Source organism: Trichosurus vulpecula, chromosome 2, assembly GCF_011100635.1.
Source record: "Trichosurus vulpecula isolate mTriVul1 chromosome 2, mTriVul1.pri, whole genome shotgun sequence".
In the NCBI taxonomy this organism is placed as follows: domain Eukaryota; kingdom Metazoa; phylum Chordata; class Mammalia; order Diprotodontia; family Phalangeridae; genus Trichosurus; species Trichosurus vulpecula.
In genome coordinates this window covers 61,400,842-61,415,487 of record NC_050574.1, presented here as the reverse complement: position 1 = coordinate 61,415,487, position 14,646 = coordinate 61,400,842, and the positions used below count along the sequence as shown (strand labels likewise).

At 50.8% G+C, this 14,646-nt stretch overlaps 1 protein-coding gene across 3 annotated transcripts in view; it reads right to left on the bottom strand.

Moving 5' to 3' along the window:
• The window catches only part of ZDHHC18 (zinc finger DHHC-type palmitoyltransferase 18), a 38,376-nt gene that overhangs the window by 8,246 nt on the left and 15,484 nt on the right, over nt 1–14,646 (bottom strand). For all 3 annotated transcript variants that reach the window (XM_036746816.1, XM_036746815.1, XM_036746814.1), the window contains exons 3-6: nt 12,658–12,807; nt 3,985–4,122; nt 3,837–3,885; nt 2,184–2,286 (exon numbers count right to left, since the gene is read on the bottom strand). In XM_036746816.1, coding sequence (XP_036602711.1) covers nt 2,184–2,286; nt 3,837–3,885; nt 3,985–4,122; nt 12,658–12,807 — 440 coding nt within the window. The remainder of the gene's footprint in view (nt 1–2,183; nt 2,287–3,836; nt 3,886–3,984; nt 4,123–12,657; nt 12,808–14,646) is intronic.

Here is a 14,646-nt window from a genome sequence, read left to right as displayed (position 1 = left end):
TCCAAGATGCCATTAGTTTTCTGGGTTCCCGCACCTCACTGCTGACTCAGTAACCCTGTTGTTTACTAAACCCTGGCTCTTCTCTTCCTTGCCCCCCCGCCCCCTCCCCCGGGCCATCTTGTACTTGTGAAACTGTTCTACGGAGCCCAAGGACAGCGCAGGGCATTTATTTCTACTGAGTGTCGCCTCATTTGAATCTGCCCAGAGCGTTTGGAGTACTCTCAGCCAGTGTGTTGTCTAGCTCTTCCTGGTTTGGGGACATGGGAAGATCCGATAGGTCTGCCCTCTGTCCTTCACCCAAGTAAACGATCTAAGTATTAAAGAGTGTGGGGCCAAGCCCAGATCCCATAGAAAGCTACTTCCAAGCTGCTGTCAAACCCCTCAGGACACTTCTTGGGTTCTAGCCACTACATTAACTGTAAAATCTTGCCAATTTCCTTGAGAACTGCACGAGAGATTTTCACGGGCCTTACAATTTGCAAACTCCATCTCCTTCCTTTTTGAGAACTGGTACATTAGCCCTTCTCTAGGCACATGATGCTTCTCCTGCTCACCGCCATCCTTCAGCGATCTCTCACAGCGGCTCAGCAATCCCATCTGCCTGTTTTTTCAGAACACCAGGATGCAGTAGTTCAGTTGGGCCCAGTAACCTGAACTCATCCCAGACAGCTAGGCTCTAGATGAGCCTCAGTTTCTTTAACTGCAAAAGAAATGTGGTCACAGGGTTCTTGTGATGAAAGCCCTTTCTGAACCTTCAGGCATTACATAAATGTGAGTTACTATGTAAATCTGTGATCTCAGGGATTCAGGAGTTCTCTCATGATGCACCCTGTAACCTCTTCTGGGCAAGCACCTCTTGTCCATGTCCTTCACCACAGGGGTCCACCCCGGGTGCTGGGGCTTTCCTCCCTGAGTTACTGCTATTATGCCAAAGGCCAGATGTCATGTAACAAAGACTCCTTGATGAACTTGGAAAACAGGATCAGAGATCTGCAGCTAGAAGAAGGCAAGTCCAACCCTCATATTTTACAGGAAGAGTGACATTGTGCTGGTCTCTTGGCCTTAATCTAGTACGCTTTCTGAAGTTCTGAATCCAAGGTCCCAGCTGGGGCAGGATGGGCTTTTCTCATGAGAGGCCCCAAAGCTCTGTGTACAACTGGTGCTGCCTTCCTGGGGTCACAGCTGCCCATCCTTTGGGAGCTGGTATAGGAAGCTAAGACAAAGAGGCTTCACACACCCAGAGGGCATCAATAGAGAGCGAGGACATAAAAGTGCTGTAGGCCTGTGCCCTGGTCAGCCCATCTTGGCCATGGGGGACTCAGAAGGTGAACACCACAGATGGGAGGACTGGAAGCTATCCCATAAGCCTCAGCTGCAGGATGCAGAGAAGCCTGGGGAGGGGGTGGAGAACAGAACAGTTCTTCAAATATCTACCAAGCTGTCACTGGGACGGGGCTCACACGAATCCTGCCTGGCTCAGAAGCCCAGGACTAGAAGCAGTGGGTAGAAGCTGCGGCAAAGATGACTCAGGCTTGATAAGGCTGTCCCAAAGTGAAATGGGCTGCCTGCGAGATAATGAATTCCTGTTTACAGAAGGCCTTGAGCAAAGGCTGGGTGCCCACTTGTTGTCAATGTTGTAAAAGAGAATCCTGCTGAAGTCTGGGGGTCTGGACAGCCCCCCACATTCCGTCCAGCTCTGAGGTCCTGTGCTTCCTCCGGCACCATATACCCTGCCATCCTCGCAGCACAGCACGGGGGCTTTGCTCACAGGACAATCACCCCATCCTTCCCCACCTATGCACCCCACCTGGCACACAGAACAGGCCCTGGCTGGTCTTCATTGGCTGCCGTGCGATCCCAGTGGCACAGCACGGGGGCTTTGCTCATAGGACAACCACTCCAACCTTCCACACCTGCATACCCCACCTGGCACACAGAACAAGCCCTGAGTGGTCTTCATTGTCTGCCCTGCCATCCCAGCAGCGCAGCATGGGGGCTTTGCTCACACGACAATCACCCCATCCTTCCCCACCTGTGCACCCCACTGGCACACAGAACAGGCCCTGGCTGGTCTTCATCGTCTGCCGTGCCACCCCAGCAGCACAGCACGGGGGCTTTCCTAACATGACAATCACCCCATCCTTCCCCACCTGGCACACAGAATCAGCCCGGGTCATACTCACGTCTTCATTGGTTGTCAGGTTCGAGGCGACGAGGTAAGTGTGAAACCCTGAGAGGCCCAAGATGGACCAGATGGAGAAGAAGCAGATCACCAGCTCCAGCACGGTGAGAGTGGAGGTCAAAGAAATCACATGTTTCAGGGGGAGCAGAGAGGAAGAAGGGCTGGGGGACAGCCGGGCAGGTGTACACATTCACCTCTGAAAGCAGCACAGGTGATGAGAGGAGTGTGAGAGCCGGGGTCACAAGATACAGGTTTATTGCCCAGGTTTGCCACTGAGGAGCTGGGTGACCTTGGGCAGGTGACGGCCCCGCTGGGGATCAGTTTCCTTATCTGTAACATGGGGATAAACAGTACGTCCTGACTTCACTCCCCGGCAGACGGTGAAGCTCTCCTGATGAGAGGCTTGGCCTACGGTCACCCTCAAGGGGCCAGGGTCTGATGCTGTGAGAAGGGGATATTCTAGTACAGCCATTTCTGAGACCCTAAGCAGAACAATAACTAGCCTGGGGCGATGAGAGCTTTAGCCCAGGATGCCTACGGGGCACACTTCTTCCCCTGGGTTCTGACAGGCTGTGCTTCCTTTCTGGACAGCTGTGCCAGGTAGCATAGGGCTGAGGGCCTTGAGAAAAAAGGACTTTCATTGGTAAGGACATCTGCCGTCTTGCTTCAGGCTGCCCCCCCAACCAACCAAGGGTCCTGTTGAAATAATGCCTCTTCTGAGGCCTGCCTCTCCCCACTACTGCACATCTGGGGACCAAAGCTGCAAAGGCTGCCCAGAGGGAATGGCAACTGTGAACCCCACTGGTATTCATTCATTCCTTCAAGCAACAGTTGGTGATACATCCCTGGATTTCTACTTCTATCTCATCCCCCCCAATAGAATCTACTTCACTTGCTGACATTCTCACTTACAGCTCTGGGACTCAGACATTCCCACCCTCCAACCTTCTCCCATCCCCCCCTCCATTTCATTAGTTTCTCTATCAGGCAATGCAATGTCACCCAAATCCTCCCTATGCCGTCTCTCCCTTTTCTGTAGCGAGTGACACCAGACTGAGGCCAGGAAGGGGGACACCTGGAGGATTCTGGGCTCCCTAGGATTTCAAATGGGCAGAACTCTGGGTACAGAGTGTGCTAAGGCACTGGGTATTCCCTCTTTGTGAGCCGTCTCCCACAGGTCCTGGCTCTCTGCCCCTTCCCCTGCCAGCAAACGCATGCCCTCTGAGCAGCAGGAAGAGGCCTGACACTTCACAGGATGTAGGCCATCCAGCATCAGGGAGCATCATCACAGGCACAGTTAGAGTGGTACCAGTAACACCCCAAAGCTCATCAAGTGTTTCATCTCACTGGGTCCTCACCACAACCCTGGGAGGGGGCGCAGTTATTTTTCTCATTTTACAGATAAGGAAACCGAGGCAGACAGCTTCATTTTGTTTGTTTTTGGTGACTTGCACGGTCACTCAGTCAGTCTGAGGTGGGATTTGAATTCAGGTCTTCCTGATTCTGCCCACTGGGCCATCTCCCAGATCCTATAGCAAAGTGGCAGACAAACACCAGATAGACGGTATGCAGGTGGGCACACAGGGAGAGGACAAATGAGGCACCTGGGGCCTGGGGCAAAAATAGGTTCTAACAGTTTGTCCCCAAAGGATATCTCGCTGGTGTCTCCTTCAGAGTGTCAAGGAAGGTGCCTCCCTGAGAACCTATGGGGAGAAGAAAGCAGACGGCGATGAATGCAGAGGGGTAGCAGCCAGAGGGCCCTAGTCCCATTTGGCCCCTTCCCCGCCTCCCCCTCTACTTACGCAGAGTCAGGTGGGTGATGACACAGGCAAAGATGAAGGAGGTCAGGAAGGACAGGGACAGGATGAAGGCATAGAAGAAGCGGTAGTTCCGTTTTCCCACACAGTTGCCCACCCAAGGGCAGTGGTGGTCGAACCGCTCTGCAAAGAGGAGTTGAGAAGGGAAGGGGTTATTGCCTGTCTCCTTCCAGGCTGATGGGTCTCCTTGTTCTAGCATATTCCATTGGTCTCTAGGCTAGGAACTCCTTTGGTAGAACCAGAAGGTACCCAGATGTCACCCAGACCAAACTGCCCTGGAACAGGAATGTCAGCATTCCCCTGAAGGCCTCCAGCGGTGGAGGGGCTCACCACTGCCTAAAGCGGCCATTCCATTTCTGGACGGTTTTCATCCTTCGAAGTTGTTCCTGACTTTAAACCAAAATTTGCCTTTCTGCCCCTTGCACCCAAAGCTCCCAATTCTGTTCTCTGGATACAGACAGAACAAGTGGAATCCCTTTTTTTCTGGCAGGTCTCCAGATAGTGCCTGGCCCACAATAAGTGCATAATAAACACTTATTGATCCCTGACTAACTGCCATCCACCCAGGTCTTCTCTTCTCCAGGTTAAACATTCCCTGCTCCCCCAGAGCTGACCCACCGGAGCCCAGAGAGGCTGGCCCAGAGCCGTTAGAATAACAGTTGCCAAACAATAGTCAAAGAAGGATGCCACAGGCTGGGTCCAGTAAAGAGCTGAGGTCACCCAGGGAGTGTCACACCCAATCTGGTGTGGAAAGTTCCCAGCGGGATGGAAGATCAAGGGCCAGGGCAGGCCTCGCCCCAGAGACTGCAGCCTGTGGGGAAGGGCGGGGCAGGCCTGATTCACAGACATGAATGACACCCACTGATTCACCCACACAGAATGGGACTAGTCACAGTGGGGTGTTCCCACCAGGCTCCCTCTCTGAGCCCCAAACTAAGCTGACGATGCTTAGCCAGCACAATGAGCTCATGGCTCAGGTTCTCTGCACAGTCATCAGGACTCAGCTCACCTAGATCTCCTCAGCCAGCCCTCCCCTGCTCCTCGGTACCATCTACGTGGGATGACCCCACAGCCACAGACGCTAGGCTCTGCGCATGCTGCCGCCATGGCTGGCAAGCAGGGAGGAAGCACCCATTTCCAGCAGCTCTCATACCCATAAGAAAGAAACTGGGGTCCTGCCCCCACAACTCCAATTATACTTGTCGAATCTGCATCATGGGGCTAAATTCTCTCTTCCTAGATTCTGTAAAACAAACCTCCCACTAGTCTCCTCTGCCCTGGGGAGGACATTCACAACCAGAGCAGGGCCTTCACTGCAAGGCCACGATGTCTAGACCAGACAAAGTGTGTCTCTCTGGTCAACCCCCTCCCTCAGCCTGGGAGTCAGGGACCAGCCCTTCTGTACTCCAGGGCTGAGACAACAGGACAAGCCTTCACTTTCCCTCCTCAGAGCCGCCATCTACATCTTCTTCTGGGGTGCTCACTTTCCTCAAACCCATCTGGCCCCCAAGCCAGAGTGCAACCTAAACCTACCTTGGGGTAATGCAAAGAGGATGAGATTCTGTATTGGAATCCCAGCTGTGCTACATTCTATGGAGTGGCCTTGTGGGCCTCAACTTCCCTCTCTGTACAGGGTGTCTCAAAAGTTTAAAAATTTTGCTAAGTCTTTTGGGACGCCTTATATAGTGAGGGGAATGAAATGGATGGCATTCATAGTCCCTCCTAGCTCTAAATTCTGATGCTTGTAGAATGTGGCCATTTCTCCAGCTCCACTTTCCAAAAGGAGATCTAGAGCCAGAGTTTGAAGAAGTCAAGGGGAACTTAGCAATTATAATTTCACTTCTAGATTCTGTGGCAGGGAACACGAGAGAAGTGGAAGAAGGATTTGAGCTGATGTAGCAGTTGTGAAGGAGGTCTGGGGGGCTCTGTAACAGGAGAGAAGGCCAAGAATCAAATCTGGAGAGAAGAAATTTAGGCAGGAGGAGGAGTAGGATGGAAGGACCTGGTGAAAAGGAGCCCTCGGGGAAGTCAAGGGCCCAAAGGAGGACTGGAGAGGAGGGTCGGGAACAAGCCAAGTGGTGGAGAGCCTGGTAAGAGAAGCAAAAGAAGCTGGCTGTGGATGCCACAGTGCTGGCGAGAGGCGGGGACAACCTTAGCAGGTTTGTGACAGCGGTCTCAAGCTGTAGCGACTCAAGAGAGCTATCAGGGCTGGGGATCTCACTTTCACCAAGGCTGGAAGGCAGGGAAAAGCTTGAAGTGACCTGCACAAAGTGTGGAGTGTTTGTATTCCTGTTAAAATTAAGTGACTGTTACTCATGGTCAAAGTACCGATTGTTTCCTCTCCTAGCAGAGAAGGTAAAAGAGGTTTAGGAATGCCTGTCCTCTCCTAAGTTTACTAAAGAAAATTAAGCATTCCTTAAAAAAAAAAAGTTGAAGGGCTTGAATGCGATAACAGACAGGAAAGAGGACCTGACAGAGCACAGGGGACTCCTGACTTGTGTCAGGAGACCGGGGAGGGAGGTGGAAGAGGACAGGAAGAAGGCCCAGTGACCAAAAACAATGTGAGGCTGTTCCTGGTAAGGAATGATGATGTGAGGCCCTTGGAGCTGCAGGCGGAAGGGTAAGAAGGAGAAGAGGAGAGGTGGAGGGCTGTTCCCTGTCAGGCTAACCACCATAAGACGTGTGCTGCCTTTCCCAGAGGAGGCAGAGAGGATGCCCACTACCCATTTGGTCTGGTTCCTGCAGGCGCCGTAGATGCAGCCAGAAGTTTGCTCCAAGAAGCGGAGGGCCCCGAGTGGTGTTCTCCTCACTGAGGCTGATCCAAGCTTTACAAGAGAGTACCAGACTTGGGATGTGAATGGCCATTCAAGAAAAGGATTCAGATTTTTTAACCATGGCTTAAAATTCAGCGATGACAGGCCCTCGACCACGGATGGAGAGCACCTCCCAGAGCCTGGGCATCTGGAATTGCAGGCAGTTTTCCAGATGCAGATAGAGGATTTGCAACTGAAGAGGAGGAAGGGGTCAGGGTAGAGAGAAACCTCCCTCTCTATGACCACCAAGCTAGATGCACAGAGTGTAGCTATGAGCAGAAGCAGAAGAAGTACCCAGGAGTTCACAGGAGACAAGATCCAAGAAAGAAAGCAGCAAGAAAACCTGTTGCCTCAGAGAGCTGGGTAACAAAATGAACCGGAGATTCTGACTCCTGCCTCGACTCAGTGGAGTCTGAAGCTGCGATTTGGCTCAGGAAGGACGCACCTGATTCCAGATAAAGAGGGGAGGCAAAAAGAATGCGGAAGAAATAGCCCTCTATCTTAAGATATACTTGTATGAGGCAATCCAGGAACCACAAGGGGAAGCCTTCAGGTGAAGATCAAAGAAAGCAGAGAAAAGCAAGACTGCAATTCGAGTACAGCTGCCAGATGTCCTGGGCAGAGGAGAGAGATGAGAAGGGGAGAAGACACCTCACCGCCTGGCCAGAGGCATGACACATGAGCCACAGAGGGCTCCAACTGGCCACACATCTGCAGCACTTCCTGTCAAAGGCAGAGCAGCTCAGCTTTTCTTGGCTTGCTTTAATGATGATTTCAGGCCTCAAACGGTTGAGAAAACAGCCAGGGAAAATTCTATTCTGGATCTGCTTCTTACCAACTCCATCGCTTCCTTTGGTACGACTGATGAACCCTTTGCAGCAAGACTGAGATACTAATAACAATAATGGTGGGGTGACTATTAATTAGTATTAATTAGTAGTGAGGATCAAATGGGATTGTTTATCCAGTACTTAGCGCAGTGCTTGGCACACAGTAGGTGCTATGTCAGGGCTAGCTGGCAGCAGTATTACAGTAATCACAAGAGCCAGCATCTCTCGTTTTAAGGTTTGCAAAGCACTTGACACGTTAACACATCCGATCCTCACAGCGATGTTGGGTGAGGGACGTTGGTGATGTTTTATTCCCCTTTTACAGCTGGGGAAACTGAGGCAAACAGTGGTGAGGTGCCTTGCTCGGGGTCACCCAGGCCATGCTGACTCAGCCCTGCACCTGCTGCTCCCACCACCAAGCTGCCAGCGCTGTCCCCCACCCCCACTGCTTCTCCCTGTCCTCTTGTGCTAGCCCAACATCGCTTCCCTTCCCTCTCCCTTCAAGGCCTGAGTGCGACAAAGAATCTGAAGTATGAAGAAGAGAGAGTTTTTGTGGTTTTCTCTGCTCCACACTCAGCTCAGCATCACACATCAAGTCTACTCACACCCACGCTGGATTCCATTCCCTTCCTGATGGGATGCGTCCCACTGAGGCAGCCTGGTGGTGCAGCAGGTAGAGACCTGAGTTCAACTCTGGCCACACCTCTGTGGGCCTCAGCTTCCCCAGCTGTAAAATGGGGATGATAACAGCACCTGCCTCAAGGGTTGCTGTGAGGATCCAATGAGAAAATCTTGGTAAAAAGCGCTTCTAACACAGTGCCCGCACACGGCAGGTGCTACATCATAGCTTATTCCTTTCCCCAGATGGTCAGAGAGAACAATGCTAGCACAGAGTGCTCCGGCTTCAGAACGTGGTATTTAGGTGAGGGATGAGATGGGATATTCTCTTGGCCTGGGTGGGTTTTCAGTGGCTGATGCTCACTGGCAGTAGTGACCCGGGTCTGCCACAGCTGCAACATCGTTTGTTAGGACTGATGGTAAGAATGAAGGTAGGAGCTCAAAGACTCCTCCATTAAGAGTAAAGCTCACGTTGGTTGGGAGCCCAGGGCTTCCATTTCCGAGATAATTTCATATGCAATTTTAAAAGGTCAAGTGGGAAGAAGACTGAGAGAATTAAGAGATCCAAGCTGCAGACCTGCCTGTGTCAGTGGCTACTCGTGTGATCTCAAGCAAAATACTTCTCTTTCCTGGGCTCAAGTCTCCCCACATGCAAAATTAAGGAACTGGAGGACAGGATTTAGAGTCAGAGGTCCAAGGTTCAAATCCTAGCTCTTCCACGGGCTTTCCATGAGACCCTGGGCAGGTCAGTCCCCCTCTGGGCCCAGGTTTCCTCATGTATAAAACGGGGATGTGAGCTGGATCAGATGACCTGAGGTCCCTTCCAACTTCAAATCTACTAACTAGCTTCTGGAGTGGAAATAATGGGAACCTTGGGAGAAAGTGACCTCTCTGCCTAGAAGCTTTAGAGCAATGGACAGACAGCCTACATTTTAGAAGAGCAGATTTCAGAAGGTTCAAGGAGAAGACAGGTGGTCTCCTATGGTTTGGGGCTCTGGAGGGGGAGTAAGGAGTCCAGAAAGTACGGGAACCTCTCAAGAATGAAATTCTAAAGACCCAAAGAGAAACAACTCTAACTAGGAGGAAAAAGGGGAGATGTTACAGGAGATTGCACACAAATACACGCTGACCTAGATGTTAACAAGGCAGGTAAGTGTAGAATGCTGAGTACTAATGCGTGAGATGAACAGAGGCTGGTAAGGAAAGCAAAGGCCAACAAAAAGGGTATTTTTAGGTCTGCAGGAGAAAAAAAGAGGATTGAAGAAATGAAAAGCTGGGGGTCTGGGGCACCTGAGATGGCAACTTTTAATTCTGGTTTTGCTTCTGTTTTCTCTGCCAAGGAGAATGACATTTGGCCTGAAAATAACAGAACACAGATGGTTAAGAGGGAATTGATAGGAATAGGTAATGCAATTGGACCTGATAAATCCACATAGGGAACTCCTAGAAGAGGAAACGCCCTTTACAATGCAGGCATCTTTTCTGCAGCTAAGTCTTAAAAGTGTTCTCCAGAGTAGTGAGAGGTTGGGTGATCTGCCCACAGGTCACCTGGCCAGTAGAGGAGAGAGAGCAGGACCTGATGCCAGGTCTTCCTAGTCTGGAGGCACTCTCTATTGTGCTTGCCAAGCTACCTCTCCTAGGGAGCTGGTACTCAAGGTAGAGGAGAGAGTGGTAAGAGAGCAGCAGCTGTCTTTGATGCACTCCAGTGAACTGGCCCCAGAAGAACTGCCAGGTGTGACTACTGAGGCAGCATCAGTGATCTTCAAAAGGCCATGGGAGGAAAATGGGAGAAATAGCACAGGACTGGAGAAGGCCAATGCTGTCCTGCTTTCCCCAAAAAAGGAAAGAAAGTGGAGTTGGCAAATCACAAGCCAGTGAGCTTAACTCAGATTCCTGATGACATTCTAGAAGATATTATCAAAGGTATGGTTAGAAGACATCTAGAAAAGGAAGCAGTGATCACAAAGTGTCTGCATGACTTCAACAGGTCATGTCAGACTAACATTTTCCCATTTTTGACAGAGTTAAAGAAGCAGTATGGCCTAGTGCCTATCAGCCTGAACTGGTCAGGCAGACATGGGTGGGTTCAAACCCTGACTCTGACATTAGCCAAGGGCCCAGGGACAAATGTCTTAATCCCTATGAGCCTCAGACACCTAAGACTTTAAATTCTAGAAAGGTTGCAATCTGTACTGCTAAAGGAAATTACCAAAACGGTAGCTTGCGCACCCAGGAAATAGCAGGGCCCTGTCATAATGATTAGAATGGTAGCTCAGCACAATGCTGTAGGGATCGTTTACCAAGGTTTTAATGAAGCACCTGGCAGTCCCTCATATTTTGCTTGGGAAAAAGACGGAATGAGGTAGTGAGTGAATGAAGGACTGGTTAAGGAACTTGTCCACAGAGGAGTCATTAATGAACTGATGTTCACCTGGAAGAAGGTCTCCAGTGGAGTGCCCTAGGCATCTGCATTAGCCCTGCATTATCTAACATTTTTATCAATGATTAGACTAAGACGCTGATGGCATTTTAATCAAATATGCAGATGGTACAAAGTTAGAGGAGTACAGTTACCACAGGATAGCAGAATCAAGATTTTAAAACATTTGGACAGCCTTGAGATGGGGCCAGAGCTTGTGAGATGAGATTTAATAGGGATAAATGCAAATGCTTATATCCAGGTGCAAGAAGTTAAATCCCAAGGTATAGGAGGCAGAGCTAGCCAACAGTCTATTGGAAAGAATATTCAGGGGTTTTAGCACATTGGAAAACTCCATGTGAGTCATCAGAAAGGAGTGAGATGGTAGGGAGCGCTCATGGAGCACGTACTCTAAGGCTGGCAAAGTGCTCTGTATATGTTGTATTCCATCTGAGTGACCAAAGAAGCTAATGGGATCTTAGCATGCTCTAAGACAGTGAGAGAGAGACATAGGGAGTGAGCACCAGAGCACGTGGTGCCGGGTTCAGCTCCACAGAGGGCCAGCCCTGCTCTGCTCATCCTCTGGATGCCGTGTTTTAAGAAGGCCACTGCTACACTGAAGAAGAGCAAGCCAGCACCTCCAACAAGTCCGTGTCATGTGAGCCTCGGCTGAAGAAGCTGGATGTGAGAAGACTTATGGCTGGGGCCCTGAGCCTTGTCTGTGTCACAGACCCCTCCTTGGGCAGTCTGGAGAAACCTATGGACGCCTTCTCAGAGTAAAGGTTTTATATGCATCAGATGAAACATGAGATTACAACAGAAGTCCATGATATTGAAATAGCGGGATCAAAATATTAAAAACAACAACAACGTTCAGGGAGCCCAAGTTAAGAAGCCCTGACTTAGTGGGATGTGACTGCTAGCTTCATGTATCTAAAGGGCTGCCATGGAGAAAAGGGATTAGACTTGTTCTCCTTGGCCCCAGGAAGCAGAATTCGGAACGATGGGGAGAAGCCGAAAAGAGGCAAATCTAGGCTTTCCATAAAGGGAAAACTTCCCCCCAGAGGCAAGCAGCATGCTCCCCTTCACTGGGCTTGTCAGGCAGGTTGTAGAAAGGATTCCTGTCCAGGATGGGTCTAGAAGAGATGGTCACCAAGGGCACTCCTGACTCCCAGCCCAGCCATTATTTAGACCAAGCCTTTAATCTCTCTCTAAGCTTAGACTTTCACATAACCTGGTGGCCCCACCCTCCTGGGGGCTTACTGTACTGATACCAAACTTAATACAGATGCCAACTGCAGCTCAGAAGATCTGCCAGCCTCAGCCTCATCACTGGGATTGTAGGGATGTGCCACCAGGCCCGACTCAATCCCTTCATTTTTACAGAGAGAGGATGTCATATAGTTCATTAGCGACATGACCTAGAGAGGCCACTGGCCCCCTCTAGCCCCTTCTCTGTGTGGTCCAGTGGAAAGGGTTCTGCATCCCCACTCCGCTGCTGCTCTGTAAGTCTGCTCCACAGCACAGTGGTATTTACCTAGGTCGCTTGGAGAAAGAGGGTGCTGGTAACAATGAGGGCAGGAAGGTGCTGCATCTGATGGTGAGCACAGCAGATCTAAACTATGTCTGGAGGAAGTCCCTGGCTGAGCTCGTGGCTCCCCAGGCCTGGCAGAAGCCTTGTGATTCCAGGCTGGTGCCTCTGCCATGTGGCAGAAGGGGAGAAGGGGCTTGGAGGCAGGAGACTCCAAGGGTGTGAAATCCCACTCTGAGGGGCTTGGTCAGGTTCCATTACCTCTCTGGGCCTTCACATTATCTCATGTAAAATGGTTTCGCCACCATCTACAACCCCTGGTAGTGGCAAGAGGAAAGTGCTTTGTGCACCTGAAATCACTGAAGTTAATACAGAGGAACAGTAACAATGGCCTTACTCAGCAATGGGTACTCAAGGGTAACGTCAGAGCCCTCCCAGCCTACTCACCCACGCAGTTGTCACACACACTGCAGTGCGAGGTCCGGGGGGGCCGAAACATCTTACAGGTGAAGCAGTATTTTAATTTCACCATCTGTCCATTGATCATCACCTCCTTGGTCCTCGGGGGAGGCCTATAAGTGGAATTGCCAGTGCTGTCTGCAGAGGAAAGAGAAAGATAGAGACCAGAGGTCAAACCAAGCCAGCAGCAGGATCCCAGGGCCTACTGGGAAGGGGAGGAGTCCATGGAACCTAGGTCCCACTGACCAATAGCCAGGGCAAAATGCTACAGTCTGGGAAATACAAAGGTCACATAGGAGATCAGTGGTGCCATCTAATAGGCACCTGCTGTGTGCAGAGCACAATGAATGCTGGAGAAAGATGGAAAGTTAGCCTGCTCTCATGGGGCTCAGACTAGTAGAGGAAAAAGACCCAGACCCAGATCACAGTGCACAACGTCACAAAGGCAGGAAAGTGCTGATATGATGAGACAGTCATGAGTACAGCTGGGGCAAGACAGCATTGAGGAAAGTGATTTGAGACAAGCCTGGAAAGGCTGGATGGTCCCAGACAGGAGGGACTTGAAGGCCTGGCCAAGGAGCTTGCAGTCTCCTTCACGGGCCCCAGATGCGTTCTGCGGAAAGGAGGGACGTCACCAGATCTGGGCGTAAGGAAGATTAGTCAGTCTGGCGGCAATTTGAAGAGCAGACTAGACTAGGGAGAGCATGGAGGTGGGAAGAGTAATTAGGGGCTAGTGCAACAGATCAGGCAGAGGAGACGGTGGACAATGGGGGGAAGGGAAGGACGTGAGAGAAGCTGTAGAGGAGCAATCAGGGGGAGGAGGGGAAGGAGAAGAGATGATAACAGAGCCCGGGAACCTTAGAGAGAGAAGTCAGAGGCTTCTAGGGGCCAACCAGCAACCCCTGTAGACACGAACAACCATGTGTGAGAATGAGGCAATCCCTGCTCAGGGACAGGCTGAGCTGGACAACTTCTCCCCCAGCTCTGAGACTGCATGATCCTATCACTCCCAAATCCAAATGCAGGAAGTTAGGTGGTGTAGTAAGCAGAGTGCTAGACTTGAGTTCAAATCCAGCCTCAGACACCTACGGTGTGACCTGGGGCAAGTCACTTAACTTCTGTCTGCCTCAGTTTCCTTCTCCATAAAATGGGGATAATAATAGCCCTGACTTCACAAGGTTATTGTCTTCGACAATATATGTAACGTGTATTGCAAACCTTAAAGCATTACATAAATGTGAACTATTATGACCGCCACTATAATCCCCATCGCTCCTCTCATCGTCACCATTGACATTTCTAGGCCAGGCTGCCAGCCCCACAGAGCCAACCTCTTAATGGGCACGTCCGCTCATGTGCTTCAGGTTCACCCTTTGCTCAGAATCCTCCTCACATTCATCCTTCTCCTGACCGTTGCCAGCATCACCTTCCTCGGAGACACTTGGGCCTGAGACGGTGGAGTCTTAGAGTCCCAATGACAAAACCTCAAAACTGGAAGAGGCTTCAGGTACCATCCGCTCCATCCCCAGCATGAGGAAGGCTTGAACCTCTCCCAAATCAGTGTAAAGGCCTGCGGTGAGGGAGAAGCCACCAGGCCCTGCAATGGCACGTTCTGTCTGAGGACAGCTCAAGTTGTTCTTCCACATCTTCTGACTGGTTAGTTTTCGTCTCTGGGGCCAAGGTGAATACGTCTAATTACTGCCACAACAGGCCCTCGAATACTTGAAGATGGCATTATGTCCACCTGAGCCTTTTCTTCTCTCCACGATGACCATCCCCAGTTCCTTCAGCCAATGTATGGCATGAGCCTAATGCCCAGTTGTCTTCCTCTGGACATGTTTGAGGTTATCGATGGCCTTAAAATGAGGACAAGAATTCTGCTGTGGGTTGAGCAGGGCAGGAGGCAGAGGGTCTATCCCCTCCCTCCTCCTGCGTTTTTGGATTGTGTCTCTCTCCATGTCATCTGAGATCACAGGA